This window comes from Taurulus bubalis, assembly GCF_910589615.1.
Source record: "Taurulus bubalis genome assembly, chromosome: 13".
Lineage (NCBI taxonomy): Eukaryota > Metazoa > Chordata > Actinopteri > Perciformes > Cottidae > Taurulus > Taurulus bubalis.
In genome coordinates, this window is record NC_136601.1 from 11,376,147 (window position 1) to 11,393,600 (window position 17,454).

At 41.8% G+C, this 17,454-nt stretch overlaps 2 protein-coding genes across 2 annotated transcripts; both read right to left on the reverse strand.

The window, feature by feature from the left end:
* Nucleotides 1-703: 703 nt before the first annotated feature.
* Nucleotides 704-11,142, reverse strand: efemp2a (EGF containing fibulin extracellular matrix protein 2a; the record flags this gene model as incomplete). The annotated part of the gene is made up of 12 exons (XM_079228629.1): nucleotides 704-1,492; nucleotides 2,525-2,720; nucleotides 3,205-3,331; nucleotides 3,502-3,621; nucleotides 3,728-3,847; nucleotides 4,801-4,917; nucleotides 5,096-5,218; nucleotides 5,732-5,917; nucleotides 6,063-6,111; nucleotides 8,755-8,905; nucleotides 10,547-10,665; nucleotides 11,134-11,142. 12 exons carry the CDS (start codon nucleotides 11,140-11,142, stop codon nucleotides 1,319-1,321), a joined length of 1,491 nt encoding a protein of 496 aa, XP_079084755.1. The 3' UTR covers nucleotides 704-1,318.
* Nucleotides 11,143-12,167: 1,025 nt separating this feature from the next.
* fibpa (fibroblast growth factor (acidic) intracellular binding protein a) lies at nucleotides 12,168-17,103 on the reverse strand. Its single transcript, XM_079228744.1, has 11 exons — nucleotides 16,973-17,103; nucleotides 16,766-16,850; nucleotides 15,255-15,453; nucleotides 14,845-14,971; nucleotides 14,514-14,614; nucleotides 14,164-14,297; nucleotides 13,558-13,666; nucleotides 13,383-13,446; nucleotides 13,185-13,271; nucleotides 12,956-13,053; nucleotides 12,168-12,419 (listed from the first exon to the last, which is right to left on the reverse strand). The coding sequence occupies exons 2-11, from the start codon at nucleotides 16,848-16,850 to the stop codon at nucleotides 12,350-12,352; spliced, it is 1,074 nt and encodes a 357-aa protein (XP_079084870.1). The 5' UTR covers nucleotides 16,973-17,103; the 3' UTR covers nucleotides 12,168-12,349.
* Between the last annotated feature and the right edge of the window lie 351 nt (nucleotides 17,104-17,454).

Below are 17,454 nucleotides of genomic sequence, written 5' to 3' on the forward strand. Positions count from 1 at the left end.
CGCTTTGTTGACCGTGCGTGATTTTAGTGTATGTTAGTGCATGTGATCGTGCCCGACTGGTTAGCTCACGGACACCGCTCTGCACTGCTGTCATACGGCGGTTACAGATAATAATGCCTTCTCGACACGGAAGTGTGGCACCCACCCTCCGGTTCCCTCTCAGGTAAACACTGTTAGCTCTTTCAGCACATTCACTTAGTTTGCACTATTAGCACTGTTAGCACTGTTAGCACTGTTAGCTATGAGCCACTGGCTCGCCATCGACATGATGAGAGCTGTTGAGAGGCAATAGAAATGCTCCCAATCTCAGATCTTGCACCTTCAATAAAACAAGTCTAGCAAACAGATTAACGGGATGGTGTGATTTATGTTAATGGCGGGTCCTTGGCATTCAGATGAATTACTGACAGGGGCCCAATGATAAAACATCTTTTAACAATAATACTGAGCTTCCACAGAAATGAACAGCCAACGCTAGCACATTGCTAATGAAGAATGTAAGGGCTAATGAATATGTATATTATAGCTTCATCTGGAAAGAATGTTTTCAATTAACTAATTAAAAAGGTTCCGTTTATAATGGTAATAAAGTAAAGCAGTCAATACTCACCTTGGAGAATGAGAATAAAATGTCCTATAAGAATGATATTGTAATAATTGTCACTGTGAGACAGAGGAAAAGGTATATTGTTTTATTAGGGTTTTAAATCTTCGACAAAAAACACAATCATCAATGTGATAAACCTACAAAAGGCAGTGATGGAGAGCTTGAACATAGGAATGAACAGTGGAGGGTGGAGGAGGAGCGTGGATTGCTGAGGTCTGATCTGAGTGGTTACTGAATCACGTCTGTCAACAGGAAACAGGGCTGACAAGAATAAAGTGACAAACAGAGCGGAACCAAAGATAAGGATGTAAACTGGTGAAAATAGATTAATCTAGTAACGCTGGGCGTGAATCACTCCACCTGAAGGCAGACAGACAATGTGTCACACAGATTTGTTATCACCCTGAACAGATGTGAAGAACGTAAAATCCCTTTTATACGCAGAATGATGCTGTCCGATATTTTAAGACTGTTTCTTTTTTATCTGTGAGACATTAGTGCTACAACGTATTTGTATACTGTACTAAATGTATATGGCTGACAAATGTGTGGCTTTCTTTGGAAGTACAAAAAGCAAAGAGTGTAACATCACAGTGACTGGCTGAACTGCATCGACCACTTTTGTTTTACAGCTTAATTTCCTTTTTTGTATCTGTGTTTCTCCCCAGCTCTTTCTCTCCATCTTTCTCGGTGTCCCTCCACTCTTCTTCTTTAAAAGCTGTACGGCCCGACGTAGATGGAGAGTCTGAGGGCGGAGCTGGTCTGGTAGTTGCCCTGGTAGCTTAGCAGAGGGTTAACTGACACCATCTCTAGGTCCAACGTGTACTCTCTGGGCCCCGACACGGCACGGGCCAGCACCAGCATAGCACTGATATTATTGATTTGCTGTAGAAGACAAAAAATATATTACCAAGTGAATTTATACGTCCTTTCCATTTAAAGGAATAATTTAGCATTTGGGGAAATATGCTTATTCCCTTTCTTACCGAGAGTTCGATGAGAAGATCAATACCACTTTCATTAAATATAAAGCTACAGACAGCAGTTACTGTTGCATAGCGTGTAAAGACAAGAATAAAGTGGAAACGTGAAGCCTGGCTCTGCCTAACAGCACTCCTTTAGCTCACTAATAAACAAGTTACATCTTCTTGTGGTTTTAAACTTTTCTCTGGCACATAACTCACGGAAAACCAGTATAGCTTCATATTAACCATACAGACATTAGGTTTTAGTGGGACTATGATAAACCTTGTTTCCAAAAATAAGCAATGTTGTTTAATTTGAAGAGGAAATGTCATTGAAATTAATATCTGGCATGAAACTAAATGGAAAGCACAGTGTATCACTCTATTTGTATTAGTAACACAAGTTAAGATGTCTGATTATAATCTCTAATTATTATTAATTTCTAATACAACAAAAGTATTAGATTCAATCGAATCAATGCTCATCCAGTGAGACGATGCTACAGAGAGGTTGGTCCTACATTTTAAAACTAGTGGGGTTGAGATATGAATGATGGTAAATACATTTCAAATACGTCTGCATTTTAAGTCCCTGTCCAAACAGCATTGACAGCATCTTGTGACTCTAAAGGTCTCTCAGGCTAATCAGTCGTCTGATGTGGTAAAGTAGGTTTAGTCAGGAAGGAGCCTGTTATACCTGACAAATGTATTGTGTTTCATCAAAATTCAGTCCAATGTATCCATCAAACCCTAAATTGAGCTTTTTCTTACAGTCTTTAAACTCTAAAATAAGAGGGTCCTGGGACAGAGGATGTCGTATGTGTACAGATTGTAACGCCCTCTGAGGCAGAATTGAGATTTGGGGAATTTTGTGAAATTGAATTGAATAAAGTCGTCATGCTGTTCAAAGGTTATGTCAGCAGATGCAATCATGCTCTGTAATAGCTCTTACCCTGATGTAGAAGTCTCCGTTTTCATCTCCGGACCGGATGCGGAAGGTGTTGTAAGCCCCTGGAGAGACGCTGGTGGCCTGAATCTGGAAGATGTCTGAGGGGACGGAGCGCTCCGAGGTGATGCTCATGTAGCGGTGGACGATGGAGAAAGGCAGATCTCGACAGACAGGCTTGTTGACAGGACAAACACAGCGGCTGGACACACAAACACACAGAGAAGTAAGTCCACTTCAGTATAATAAGTGCAAATTGTACCAATGTCTGGTGCATACAAACATTAGCCGTAGTTCAGACATCAGCCAGCAGAGGGAGTAACATGACTGAAAGGGAAGTTCTCCTAAAATCTAAACAAATATTGAACAGTAGCCATTTTTTTTCCCTCATGTTTTTCTAAAACACATTTTAAACTACCAAATCATCTGGGATATGTTAATAGTGACCCACACCTGTTACCAATCCAACAATTGTAAAAGTGTAATAGTTTTCTTATTACACTGGACCATGTTCAGAAGAAAAGGTTGCAAGTTGGACTCATATGTGGAAAAAGTAATTGGGTAATCTTGCAGTTTGAGCCATACTCAAAAACTGATTATATTCTGAGCTAATGGCCAGCACATATTTGAGTAATTGGGAAAAGGTGTGTGACCGTGTACACAAGCTTTCATTAGGTGTCACTCACTTCTCAGACACCTGTACATAAGGTTCCTGGCACCGGTTTGTGTCCACACACTGGTATCGTCCGTGGATATTCACGCACGTCTGTGTGTCGCTACACTGGTGCTCCCCTGTTTCACATTCATTTATATCTGCAGAAGAAAAATAGATGGTGAAGTTTGATTTGAACAAGAACGGGATAAGAATAGAGCTACTGTCAAAGAATGAATACGCGTTGACTCAGTGCAGCATTTGTGACTCTGAACGCACAGAGAGGAAGGTGTTAGGACTGGACGGAGGAGAAGGAGGCGGCTGTGCTTACCCTGGCATAGTCTGGTGCCTTGCAGCTGGTATCCTTCTGGGCACATACAGGAGAACTTCCCTGGTTCGTTGACACACTGGTACTGGCACAGGTAACTGGAGTAGCTGCACTCATCGATGTCTGTCAAGTTATACGGTCAGGTGTAGAACAGGAAAAGAAAACAAAGTAACTGTGTTTGTACTATCACTCATATTAATCATGTTTCCAGACAGATTGGGTCTCTTACCGTTACAAGCAAAGCCATCAGGCCCCAGTTCATAGCCCTGGTCACAGCGACACAAGAAAGTGCCATATGTGTTGTAACACCTCTGAGAGCAGGGGGCACCCATCTCACACTCATTCACATCTAAAGGGAGGAGAGGTAGATTTAAAAGATAAACTTAAATGCTTACAGAGTCAAATAGCGAACACATCTCAAAAGAAAGTTGTTGGATCAAAAACTCCAACTGAAGGCAAAAATCTAAATGATTGCTCCAAATGTATAAAAGGCCCTGAAAATATATACATGTTTTCTTAATCAGCATGTTACTTTGAATGATGGGGTCCAAAATGAACACACCAAACTGTTTTTCTGTTTTCTTCAGATTTCTGTCTGTGCTGTTTTTCTCACTAGTATAAAGTGAGACGTTGAAAAAGGGCAATGTACTGTGCACCAATTGGAATTAGTCCATATTAAATCAATATGTATTGACAATTGTGGAGATGTTGATAATGTTGCTAGACCACCGTCAATTAAATGTGATCAAACCACAAGTGATGAATCAGACTTACTAGTGTCAAACTGTTAATACATTTTCTTAAATATAATCTTTAACTGTTATTATGGACATGCAACGTCTCAGATAAATGCTCAAAAGCATACATTGAGTGAGCGTTGCACTGCTGTAACATTGTCAGACTCACAATGGACAATTTGATAAAAATCCGGAGAACAAAAGCTATTTATCTCCACATTCTTCTTCCTTGCCAAAACTTAACGCCTTTATTACCCACAGTGCAACTCGATTGCTAACAGGAATCTGGTTGTAATATGCTAGTAATTGATGCTGAGTCACTTGAGGTAATGTATTTGACTTCATACAACTCCCTCTGAAACTACAAAAGGCTTTAAGCAACTTTTCTTCACATATGTAGTACTCCCGAGACAAAGGCTTCAATGTTTTACATTTTAGTCAAAGCCTGCGTAGGATCGCAGATGATCGGAGGCACTAAGAACACTGTGCAGACCTTTTGCCTGACTTCACAGACATTGGCTTTGACTGTTGAATCTTATAACCGGTTGCAGTGGACGCCACTCACCGATGCAAGATCGGTTGTTTCCTGCCAGCTGGAAACCAGGTTCACACTGACAGGAGAAGGAGCCGGGGACATTAACACAGCGATGTTGGCAGTACCTGTACCTGCACTCATCGATGTCTGGGAGAGAGAAATGGAGTCAGAAAAGGGAAATTCACAGTCCTACAGATTATCAAGGTCACTCTTGCGACTATAACTAACTTTCCCCCAGGCCACGTAGCAAGAAAAACTAGTCATAGTTGCCATATTTAAACCTGCTTAGCTACACCAGTTAAAGGATGAATTCTGATTATCTCACCAATACACTCTGTGCCAACTTTGCGGTAACCATCTGGGCACTGACAGGTGAAGGCACCCAGTGTGTTGATACACTGCTGGCTGGGCTGACAGTCATGTTCATCTCGCTCACACTCATTGATATCTGTGTATGTGAGTGAAGTGAAAAAAGGACACACAAGGAAGAAAATAAACGTGTTAATGTGAGCAAACACAGCATCATTCATCATGACTGAAAGAAACAATGTGACTGTTGGAGGGCAGACGATGGCGACTCTCTTCCCCTCATTTGCACCCGACAGCTGAGAATATCACATCATGTTGAATCATGTTTTCTGTCCCAGATGAACATCTCGTTGTCCTCCAGTGCAAGTAGGTTTCTAGCTTCAAGTCAGATTCTTAAAGCACAGCAGCTGTCCTTGTGTGAAATCTTCCACATTCCTACAGTGTCTGTTTGCCCCCCGTGGACTCATACTCACTCACACCCACACAGTTTGCACCAACACGCTCCAGTCCCAACACCTGCTACGGCCACCTGTCCCTTGCAATCTGTGGCTGCCGTCAATAAACTTACACAATCACACACATGCTTAATGATCACCCATCCTGTGGCCACCTGTCCACCTCCAACCCCCAGACATACAAACCAGACACCCACCCACACAGCTGTCTCCCTGCGCCTCGTAGCCCAGAGGGCAGGGGTTGGTCTCGGTGGGCGTGATGGGGGGCTCTGGGGCCGGGATGACTGACGCGGAGCGGGGCAGGCACAGGTAACCTCCGTAGTGGTTGAAGCACTTCATTTCCCCTTTGCATGCATCTGGAATGGTCTCACACTCGTTTATGTCTGATGGGAGACGCAGAGACAACTTGTTAAGAATTAATCAAATGGACAGGACGGAGCATGGGGAGCAACAGGATGATCCCAGCTGTTGCTGTAAACAAGAATCAGGTGGTGAGATAGAATACATGTAGGTAAAAGAGTGTTTTACCTTTGCAGTGCTCAGTCTGATGGTCCCAATGATACCCATCTGTGCATTCCTGCAAAAAGCACCAGAGAGAGAAAGAGAGTGTGAGAAAAAGCCATTCTGAGCCAAGTAGTTGCATAATAAATTCATAAAATATAATAAATCCCCAGTAGTGGAACTTTAAAAAAGAAGCAGAGGATAGAGAAACTTAGTTCCTGTGTAGGAGTGTAGTGCTGGGCCAAAAACACAAGAAGGCTGCTGCCATTAAAGTCTTTGTGACATTTTAAAATACTTTCCTTAAGCCGAATGTCACTTTAGAAACAAAGAAATTTATAGCCACTATTTGGAAAAGGGGTAATTATCATTCTGGAAAAAAATATGATGCTGTGAGCTGCATGGAAAGAAAGTGTGGCATAAATAAACATGGAATTAAATTACCCCCAGCTACGACAACTATAAAATGTCGGTAAGGGAAAACTGCTGTGGAATATTAAACAAGACGAATATGAGGAATTTTGAAATGAAGCTAGGAGAGAAGAAAGAGTATATGAGGTCAACATTTCAACACAGAACAAATGTGTGATATATCATATGGAAGAAAGGAATATGCACAGAAAGGAAAAGAAGTGAGAGAAGAGAAGCAGGTAGTGAGATTTGTCCATCCTTACCGTGTAGGTGTCACTTTCTGTAGGTGGCTGTGAAATAGCACTGCGGAGGAGCACAGACACACATATGCACACGCACACGACTGACACACAAGCACCCTGCATACTAATGCCCTAATGTGGGGAAGATGGGACGGTAACACACGTAAAACATGCACACAAACACTCTGCTATCACACAGGTAGCGCTGCTTTAAAGATGAGGGAGGCAGCCAAGAGGTGGTATCTATATTTCACAGAGACAAAGAGAAAGACACAAAAAAGCAACATCAGAAACTCGGAATCACAAAATGGTTTGATTCAGTCTGATGCTGTGAATGCTCCCACAGCTGACATAAAATAAACCATAAATCAATCATTTTGAAGCAAAAGGCACTGTAGTCAGTTTTTTTAAGTAGGCTCGTCAGTCAGAATACAAGCAGTAAGCGTTTTGGACTCTTGGTTCACTGTTTTTCAACCAAACAGTTCCCCGTTGATCGCAGCCGAAATAAATTGAATGAATCACTCTGCCAGGTAAAAACATAAACATCGTGACGTACTCCATCCTTCAGCTGAAAATAACAAAGTCAACATCACAGAAATACTTTCATATTAGCTGCTCACAGAAGACTCTCTGTGTCTCCAGACTGGCAGACTACAACTCACTGGAATGATGGTCTCGCCGCTCAATGCCTCCAGAGGTTCCGTTCACTGTATCAGAGCAGCGTCGCTTGGAGCCCATAAATCATGGCCATTAGTTGCATATTTTATAACAGCATCTCCTGCTCTGCTGCTTCCATCCGTGAAATAGATTTTAAGTTAATTTGTCTCTGTGACAAAGAATCTCCTCTGTAGAAGTGTTGTGTTTTGTCATTGGTGCAAAGTAACTAAGTACTCAAATACTATACATATTGTAGGTAGTATGTCTACTCCACTACATTTCAGAGAGTAATTAATACACAGTAAATGTTCAAAAAGTTGAGGGAGCCTTCTTGTAGATGAAGATGAAGACATTTTTGGCACTGTGATGAAACAATTATTATGGAAGTCATTATAATGAAACATTATCTAAAAACGACTTAGTTGGGCTATTTCAAAATAATGGAACAACTCAATATTTTTGATTTAGTATGGCTATCTCTTTATTTTGAGATTTTCTCATTATAATGACTTTTATTTTTAATCACAAATCACAGTGACGAAATGGGCTTCCAGTGCGTCTTTACAATTAAAGGCTGCACATTAGCGTGTCCCAGTCCCTTCTTTTACTTTTGAAGTTTGAGAGGCACCTGATTTAGCTGCAGTCCTGTTTCAAGGGAAATGTTGTAGTTTTTACTCAATTATATTGATCTGAGAACTCATGTTAGTTACTTTGATTTTACAAACTGCAATATTGCTTCTTTCACGTAATGGATCTAAGTACTTTACTACACTGGTATGTACAGTGTACACTGTAGAGTATTTTGAGGTAGATTTATAGTGTATTATGTTTGCTGAGTATTCTGAGGAACTGGGCTTTTCTCCCAGCAGAGACACAACCACCCTTCAGTTAATGTTCCTGGAGAGAAGCTATAAGTGTTTAAGCTGACATAAACATAAACAAACATAAACAAATCACCTATTCCAGCTCGCGCAGACCAAAAAGTAGAAAAAAACAGGCTAATTGAAGGAATGAAAAAGATTCAGAGAGAGTGCTGTTTGCAGAGTCAGTTAAAATACATGACAGGAAAGTTATAATCACTGCTTGCCTACGTGCACAGGCACATGCTCTGATGTAAACTAGGGAGGCCACATCTGCAGGCATGGCTTATTGTTGTATTTCATGTTGAGACAAACAGAAGGCCGCAGGGTGACATGGACACACTCAAATACTTGATGGATGACATCACAGGCCATTCGTGAACCTTTGCGTGGTTAAAAGCAGCCAAACATGCCCTCACCCTGTAAGCACAGACGGTAACACATACCACTGTGCAATCAGGCGGCCGCAGTACGTGACCTCTCTAAGTTGGCCCGCCGGACCTCTACAACCAGAAAGAATGTGACCCAAAACCACTCAAAAACAAAACTGACCATCGGTCTGGGGTCCAGACACTCACTGGCTACTGAGAGTGGGCAGAAGGGATGCATGGGTGTATCCCCGATGCCGCTGGAGACCAAGTGGCGGTGGACCTCTGGAATGCCCGTGGCAAGGATGTGGGCGCCAGTTCCCAGCTGGGATGCCCTGCCACGGCAGTGGTTCCCAGAGTATCAGGTTCTGGGAAACCCCCCATGGTTCACATAAGAGGATAGCTGGTGCCAAACCTCCAGCCACTGCTCCCATAACCTCTCATCTCTCCTCATTGTGTAGGTGTATGTCAGAGAATGTGACCCAAGAGAACTCATCGTCTGGGTTGTTTGACGTAGAGAGAAACAGGTTGACTGTGAAACCACATCACTACAAAAAATTGTTTAATTGTTTCTGTTGGTTCGGACTGCTGGTCAGACAAAACAAGACATGGTTTCTGGGAACTTGTGATGGGTATTTGTTTTAATTTTGACATTTACTTGGTGGAACATTGAATATAGAAACTAGTCACCAGATTAAACGGTAATAAAATAAATTGTTGCCCTGGTAGAATCCTCAAACTATTACTGCTCTGACACCTGTTCTGTACAGCATCAACAGTACTTCTAATATAAATCAACATTTCAGGGTAACCCAGGCCACAGGAACAGCAGGCTAACCCATTTCTAAATCCACACAGTCAGCAAAATTTAACATGATGTCAGGCGGCTTATAAAAAGTGACCATATGGGGACCAAGAAAAACACACGGTTGGACCACACACACACACACACAAACACGCACACGCACACACAGAGTGTAAACTGCAGGATAGTCATGTGTTGTAGTGTATACATAGCTAACTTTGTGTTGTTCTGCTCGGTTGTGCGTGGAGCAGCCTGAGAACATGGTGGCCCAGCGGGCTAAAACTGCACTCTGTTAACTCTGTGGCAATGAACCGGCAAATCCACAACCAGGGGGTCACTATCACACACGCACACGCACACACACCCTAACTCTTGTCCTGGAAAACTCCCCAGTCAGGGATGTATAGTAGCCTGCAGGAGAAATTCACACACTGTAACTAATAAATCCCTCTGGTGCGGTTTTGTTCTCCTAGTAGTGATACTGCTCTGTTTCCCTGTGTAAATGGGGGTTAAAGAGCTGTGATGTATTAGTGTATGCATACAATGTGACACGAGATGATGGGCTGCTCTCAGGGGAACTGTTGCTTCCTGTTGCCTTTATAATCCCACTGAGTCATTACAGTGACGCTGGGGCCGTCACATGTTAGCTATTAGGAGTATACAGAATAAACAGTGATACAATAGTCACTGTCAATAGTGAGGCAGCATCCTATGCTGTCTGTGATGTTAGCCAGAGTGTTTTGTGTGTATGTTCCTGTAACTGCCACCTGTTTCTTCTTAAGAAAACTGAGATTGTGACACTGACTTCAAATGTTGTACAAGAGAGATGAGCTGGAAGAACTTTTGTAACATACTGTGCGATAATACATGCCCTGTGACTCATTACCTCTCTTCCTGTCCATCCCCCTATTGCAGTCTCTGAAACACAGTGCCAAGAAGCAAACTACTCAGACGGGGAGCTACATTATCTTGGCTTTTGTAAGCAGCAATATGAAACTGGGAGAGCAGAGCAGAGCAGTGGTGCAACTGTGACGTGTATGGCCTGTACCAGAACAGAAGGTATCTGAAAACTCTAACTCACAAACATGATCAGTCATCCAAAGGTTCTCTTTTTCATAAAAATCTCTTTGAACATGGGTGTCAGACATTAAAGAAACGCACGGAAACTCACAAATTAATCTTTTTCGGATGGGTCTTCTCCTTCTGACCGGCGTATCCTCCTGCTGGCTGCGGTCGTCCCGGCTGAGTTGGCGCAAAGAAGTGGTCCCTTAAACTCCTGCCTGTCTGACCCTGAGAGAGTGAGTGGGGAGACCGACAGCTGGAGCAGCTGAACACATGCAAAGGGAGGGAGAGAGAGAGAGAGAGAGAGAGAGAGAGAGAGAGAGAGAGAGAGAGCAAGAGACGGAGAGGAGAGAGAGGGAGGAGAGAGGGACAGCCCCATTCTTACCCCCCCACCTCCCCCTCTGGCCCCCTGCAATGCCATCCTCCACTCTCCAAACCCCCTCTCCCTGACCCCCCAGGATGCAAATTCCTGGTCTGCGGCCCGAATACCAAAATTCCAAATCTGTCCAAATCGCAGGCCGAACAACAACTCACAGATTCACACACTTGCCCCCACATCTTCTTTCCCAGTGCCCCCTCTTCCTGGTCCCACAACACACCTGGTTTCATTTAAACTAAACCCCCGCAAAAGCCCCAAGCTCTCCCACCCTTTCTTTCCTCCCTTTCCCCATTTACCCCCCATCTATCTATACTTACCTCCCCCATCTTTTACTCTTTTTTTTTTCTTTCCATAAAGCGACTAAGACCTTCGCTCTCGTCCAATCTGACATGCAGGATATTTATAGCCGGGGAGAGAGAAGTTAATGGAATGTGGACAAAAATTAGAGAGTGGAAGAGAAACAAAGTGGAGACTTATTCGGAAAATTTCAGCTTATTTCTCAGAATAAACTGGAGGCGCTTTATGGGATGAAATAGAGAAAATAAAATACTATCATTATTCCTGACCAGCTTTGCTGCTCTGCTGCTCTACATGACTAATCCATTACTTCACTTGGAATCATTTCAGCAGTATTTTGTCTTGCTAAATTATCAGCCTGCTTTGCAAACTGGTTAAGATGTTGCTTAACCCAGTTTTTATAGGTCAAACCCATTACAAAATGACTGCATGCATTAAAATTTATACCGAATATTCTTTCATACTAATCTTTATATTTTTAGAGTGCACAATCATGCTATTTTTTAACATTGTGGGAGCAATACTTTTGTATTTTTTTTTGTATTTGTTTTTTTTCTTTTTTTACTCAGTAAACCTTTGGTTCAAAATAACCTTTACTTAGCCCAAGATTGTTTATCTGTCCTTTCTTTCTGGGTGGTGGCAGCTGTCATTACGGGAGATGCTGTTAAAAGTCACACTGACCCCCTACCTGGACCAACTGTGCCCCCCTGGCTGGTCCCTTATGCCCATGACCACACACAGACACTGGAAGAGGTTTCAGTCCATGACACATGCAGTCTGCTGGCCATATTCAATTCTAAAACACTAATTTAGATTGTTTAGATTGATGAAGCAGGGTTTTACCAATCTGCCCTCTTCACTTTTGTGCTATGATTTACATCTCTCTCTCTCTCTCTCTTTGTCTCCAACCAATTCTCAGTAAAATCAGTAAACTGTTCCTGGAATGAGTTAAAGATAACAACTCCTCCATATAACACCGCAGATAAAATGATAACACAAAACAGAGTGACATTTTGATGTAAATATGTTCATTTTATTTACAGACACTGTAGGGACTCTATATGTGCAAACTAGGAGACTGAAAGCAATAATGGGGCTTAAGAAGCAGAATTCATCACCGCTGACTAAACGAAACAAACCGAAGGGTTAAGATAACGGCTTCGGTGGGGGGGGCGGCCAGAAAACAAACGAGGGGGAAGCGTGGAGAAATGAGGGGCGAGCTGCGAAGAAACCGCTTCAGTCGTGATACATTTTGAAGATACAGCTTTTGACAACGCCCATGTATCTGTCCCACACAACCTGATGTCTGAGGGGCAGAAAAGAGAGAGACAGAAAGAGAGCAAACTGTAAGTAAATGGAGCAAAGAGCTAATGCAAGTCATGACAAACTGTAATTGTGAAATCTGCGTGAAGAGAGTAAATGAGGCAATCTTGGTCGACTCAATGTAGTACGTGGGGGGTGGGTCGTCTGTTTCTTTTTATGAATATCTCTTTGTTAAACATGTAGTGGTGGAGGGCTGTGTAAACCCTTAACTACATTCCTGAGTGTTTGCATGAGAAACAAGGTAACTACAGTTTGAGAAATCACGGGCGAGATAGGGTGACACCCACTGGTGGAGCTGAGACGTTAATATTAGAGAGGATTTAAAGCACAACTTTATGCTTGAGCATCTTTGATGAGTGCCAAAGTACATACTGTATATTATTTGGTTAGTTTTCTCAAAGAACTCGGTCACAAAATCCTGACTGTATTTTGCGCCCCCCTGAGGAATTAAAAGTCCTGGCAAGGCTGGAGTCGCGCTCTACCTGATAAGCTTTACAGAATAAAAACACATTAACTCACTTGAATGTGTCAAGTATGTGTGCAGAGTTGTTGTAGTGAGTAAGGTAGAGTCTAATGTCCGCAGCTGTCCATCGGTCGGAACGACACGGCTCAATAAACTGGGGGAGAAAAAGGAGGGGAGGAGACGTTACATCACAGTCTCAAAGGCAGACTTCAGGACTGGAGTGGAATGATCTGTCTTTGCGTCAAACACATAAAAATAGAAACTACATTTTGTAGAAGTACACACCTTCTCCACAAGATCAATGAAGAAATCTCTGACATCCTTTGTGTTGGTTAACTTTGCGGCAATGTTAACAAGGCCTCTGGATAGATTCTACAAAAAGAAGGCAATAATTACATTTAAAAACTATTATTTCCTTTCACTGTAGAAGTTACTGACTGGGTTACATTTCCGATATTCTGAAGGTTTTTCTATTTCTCTCACCTTAAAATTAGTCTCCATCTCATTAAAAGCTTTAGTCTTTCCTCTGAGAGCTGTACAGACCAGACTGGAAAGAAAGGGGAGAAAGGAAAAAGAGAGAAATGCCAATACAAGAAAATTACATGCCAATTAAAAATTCTGATATAGGAAAAAACGTTTAGGTTTTTCTTCATGTTACCTTTTGTGCTGATCCAACAGATCTTTGTCAGTGATTAAAACCTTCAGCTCTTTCAGCTCTTGTAAAAACTCTTTATCGAGATCCACGTCCATGTCTTCCACCATGTTATCTACAAAGTCAGACACTGTCAAATATGTTCAAAAGAGGGTTTTTTTTCTTTTAACTATCATCACTGCTTATTCATTTTTCTGACAATTATTATCAGACTGGTTTACCCCAATTAACATTGTTCACTTGACACATTTTAATTTCATCTTCATTGTAATAGGATCTGCAAAACCTGAAGGACCTCTGGTGGTCAGCTGGCCTCAGTGACGGAGGCACTGCTCTAAATGTTCCTTATTCCTAATAGCCAACATCGACAGCATACCTATTGTACTTATGTGAGACATATATTTAAAGTCCTCTTTATATTTTGTGTTTTTGTTCTATTTTTGTTGTTCTTGGATTTACCTCTAATGTTTTATTAATCTGTAACCCTCAAACTAAGACACATTTAGATGGTTACATGGTTGTTACATAACTGAATAACATGTTATACATGTCCTTCATATCTCAGATAAAAATGACAGCAAACGACTGAAGGAAACCAGACGGATGGCTCACCAACAGCCCCAACAGTCCAGTTGCTGATAAGCTGCCCAGCACAGAAAGCAAAGTCCTGGAATGTGAGATATTGCAGCTTTCTTTTCCCCGTCTCAAAGCGATTGTTGGCAAAGAAAACAATGGCAGCATAATCCCTGAAATAAACGAAAGAGGCATTATAGAAACTAACAAATATATAGATAGATAACACTTTTTTTCACTAGTTTAAATAACCCTGAAAGCTAGACTTCACAGAAGAGGTTTTGTTAGAGTTAGCTGAAAATATAAACCCATGTAGTAATTCCTCATAACAACTGCAACAACACAGAGGCAGTCAGGGAGGTTTGTACTCGGCTCTTCACACGGATTACCTTGCAAGCTTGTCAGAAAGAAGAAAGTGGTGACGTATGTTCTCCACCAGGGGTCCCTTCAGCTCTTCCACAACTTTAAAAACACGTTTGAAGTTGTCAAACTGAAATTAAACATATGATGCATGAGATTTACTAAATTTGTCAAGTGTCAAGAATTCAGCTCATCACTGAAGTAAAAAATTAGGACCATGAACAATTCAAGGTGGTTTCACAACAAAAATATATCAATCTTTTTTTTTTAAACTGCTGAAGATTTCTCTGATTAATAGTGAGCAGTAACTATTTATAAACTGATAACACAGCCAAACAGTCCTTGTGGTGTTGCTCTTACCTGTCGTCTGCAGCTCTTCAGTGTCACACCCGTCTTGGCTCCAATATCGTCCAAGTCTTTCTTGGTTCCTTTGGAGAGTTTCTTTCCCAGGACCTCACGGACAAATGCATCATCGAAGGTGTAATATCTAAACATGGAAATACAGAATATCAGAATATCAATGTCAGAATATATTCTCATTTATTATGTCAGGAAACAAGAATAAAGTAGTGGTGTTTAATCAAAAATACATGTTGTGGTAACATCTGCCTTGAGAGAGGAATAACCTAGTTCAGGGAAGGGGCATATTTCCAAGATAAAAAATTACATAAATCTTGATTAAATATTGACGATAAGATGCGTTATATACCCTCAGACACTGCACACATCAGACAATTCAAGGTGTAAAAATTAGAGCATCATTACTGCACCTCTCTATGAGCATGGCTTGTCGATGAGGTGGGATCTGGAACAGTAGCTGGTTGCCTAGTTTGGATGGGCTGTGCAGTAGACGCTCACACATCTGGAAAGTCCTGTACTGGTCCATGGTGTCACTCAGCAGAACATCTGCACTCGCCTCACACTCCTCCATCACTCCTCCATCTATTCGTACCTTCACTGCATCGTTCACTGTTGGTTAAATCAGACAAGCTTTGTGATTCATCCATAGCTGTAGTTATGTGTAATAACCTATCCTAAAAAAGCTGCTTGTGTGAATATACAGCAGCACTATATAAAATAAGATAATCCTTTATTAGTCCCGCAGTGGGGAAATTGCAGGATTACAGCAGCAAGAGACACATAGTAAAAATTAAAATTAAAAACAAGAAATATAAATAAACAGTAAGACAGTAATAAAACAATACAAACAATCTACAATAGCAGTATTATATATACAGACAGAATACAAATGTATTTAAAATGTTATTTATATTGCACCAGTTGAAGTAAATAAAGTGAACAAAGTGATTGAAGTGTTATTAAGTGTTTATAAACATGGGAACACAATTGTCAGAATATATTCTCATTTATTATGTCAGGAAACAAGAATAAAGTAGTAGTGTTTAATAAAAAAGACATGTTGTGGTAACATCTGCCTTGAGAGAGGAATAACCTAGTTCAAGGAAGGGGCATATTTCAAAGTTGGAAAATGACATAAATCTTACATAGGCTTCTTCTAAATGTGCAGGATGTGGATATATATATATATATATATATATATATATATATATATATATATATATATATATATATATATATATATATACACATGTTGCAATATGTGTGCAGCTCATTGCAGGTTTCATTATGTGTTTTCCAATCATGTCACACCTTTAGCACATTAGAGGTTTCTAATCTTTAGCCTATTCAATTTACGACCCCGGCTGCACGTAGGTGCAGTGGCTAGCACTGTCACCTCACAGCAAGAGGGGTCCGGCTCGGGCTCGGTTCCCAATTTGGGCAGTCCTTCTGTGTGAAGTTTGCATATTCTCCCCGTGGCACCGTGAGTTCCCTCCGGGTTCTCCGGCTTGCAAAGACATGCAGCTCAGATTAACAAAATACTCTAAATTGCCTGTAGGTCTGAATGTGAGCGTGACTAGTTGTCAGTCTCTATATGTGGCCTGCGATAAACTGTCGACCTGTCCAGGGTGAACCCTGCCTTCACCCAATGTCAGCTGGGATCGGCTCTAGCTCCCCGCGTAGGATAATGGCATTTACGACCCCTCAGATTATTTTTGTGATCTCTGGGTTGGTCCTGATCACCAGATTGGGAACCACTGCATTTGAATTATATGTTCAGTGATAATAAAGCCTCATTGTGTGCATCTTTGTGAAATAACTCCAACCAACCAGGACTATGTATAAGCACCTCTACTCATCAGTGTGTCCACAGTCTGCTGTAGTACAATGGGACCTGGAGACCCACGAATCTGACTCATACCTGTGTAACCATCCAACCAGAGCTGGTACACCTCCTCGTCCATGATGGTGGTGTTACCCACGAACACATCCAGCTCCATCGTCATCTGCGTGGTGGCAGAAAAGTAAAAGCAAGAAGATGTTTAGTTTAGCATCAGTAACGTTAGCCATCATCAATCAGCTGTCAGATTATCTTAAAGCCACTTTAAGTACCAAACACACACTATACCTTGGTAAGCGTGTTTCTCGACCCGTTTCAAGCACAGAACTGCAATAAAAGCTACAAAGTAAAGTAAACGGTTAAATAATATTGGCTGAATTGAACCCCTCTTGCCATGGCCGCCTAGCAAACTCCCTCCGTTAAAGGCTGCTTCTTCCCTGAGATCTGCGAGCAGCTTCAGCGGAGAATGAACCGACAACCAGACAACAAACCGGTAAACTGAGATAAAATGAACGTTAGCGCACGTGTTTTGAAACACGGTCGTCTACCAAACGGCAGCGTACTGTATTGCTATGGGTGCTCGGTGTCAACAAACGCAGTTAGGAGAAACGGACTTCCGGTTTCGTGACGTCACAGGAAAGGTTCGATGCGTGCGCGGCTGTTACTGTAAAGACTCGTTAGAAAGAGCTGCGCCTCGCCTGGAATCCAGACGAGAGGAGGCGGCAGCAGCAGGAGGCGCTGACGAAAAACTGCGATCAAGTCGGACAGTT

Bases quoted from the DNA above. Each gene is read 5' to 3' on its own strand.
- fibpa (XM_079228744.1), bottom strand. From the start codon at position 16,850: ATGACGATGGAGCTGGATGTGTTCGTGGGTAACACCACCATCATGGAC. The intron at 14,298-14,513 runs GTAATCCGTGTG...CGTTTATTTCAG, and splicing joins CTTTCTGACAAGCTTGCAAG to GGATTATGCTGCCATTGTTT. The intron at 13,667-14,163 runs GTGAGCCATCCG...CTGACTTTGTAG, and splicing joins CTGGACTGTTGGGGCTGTTG to ATAACATGGTGGAAGACATG.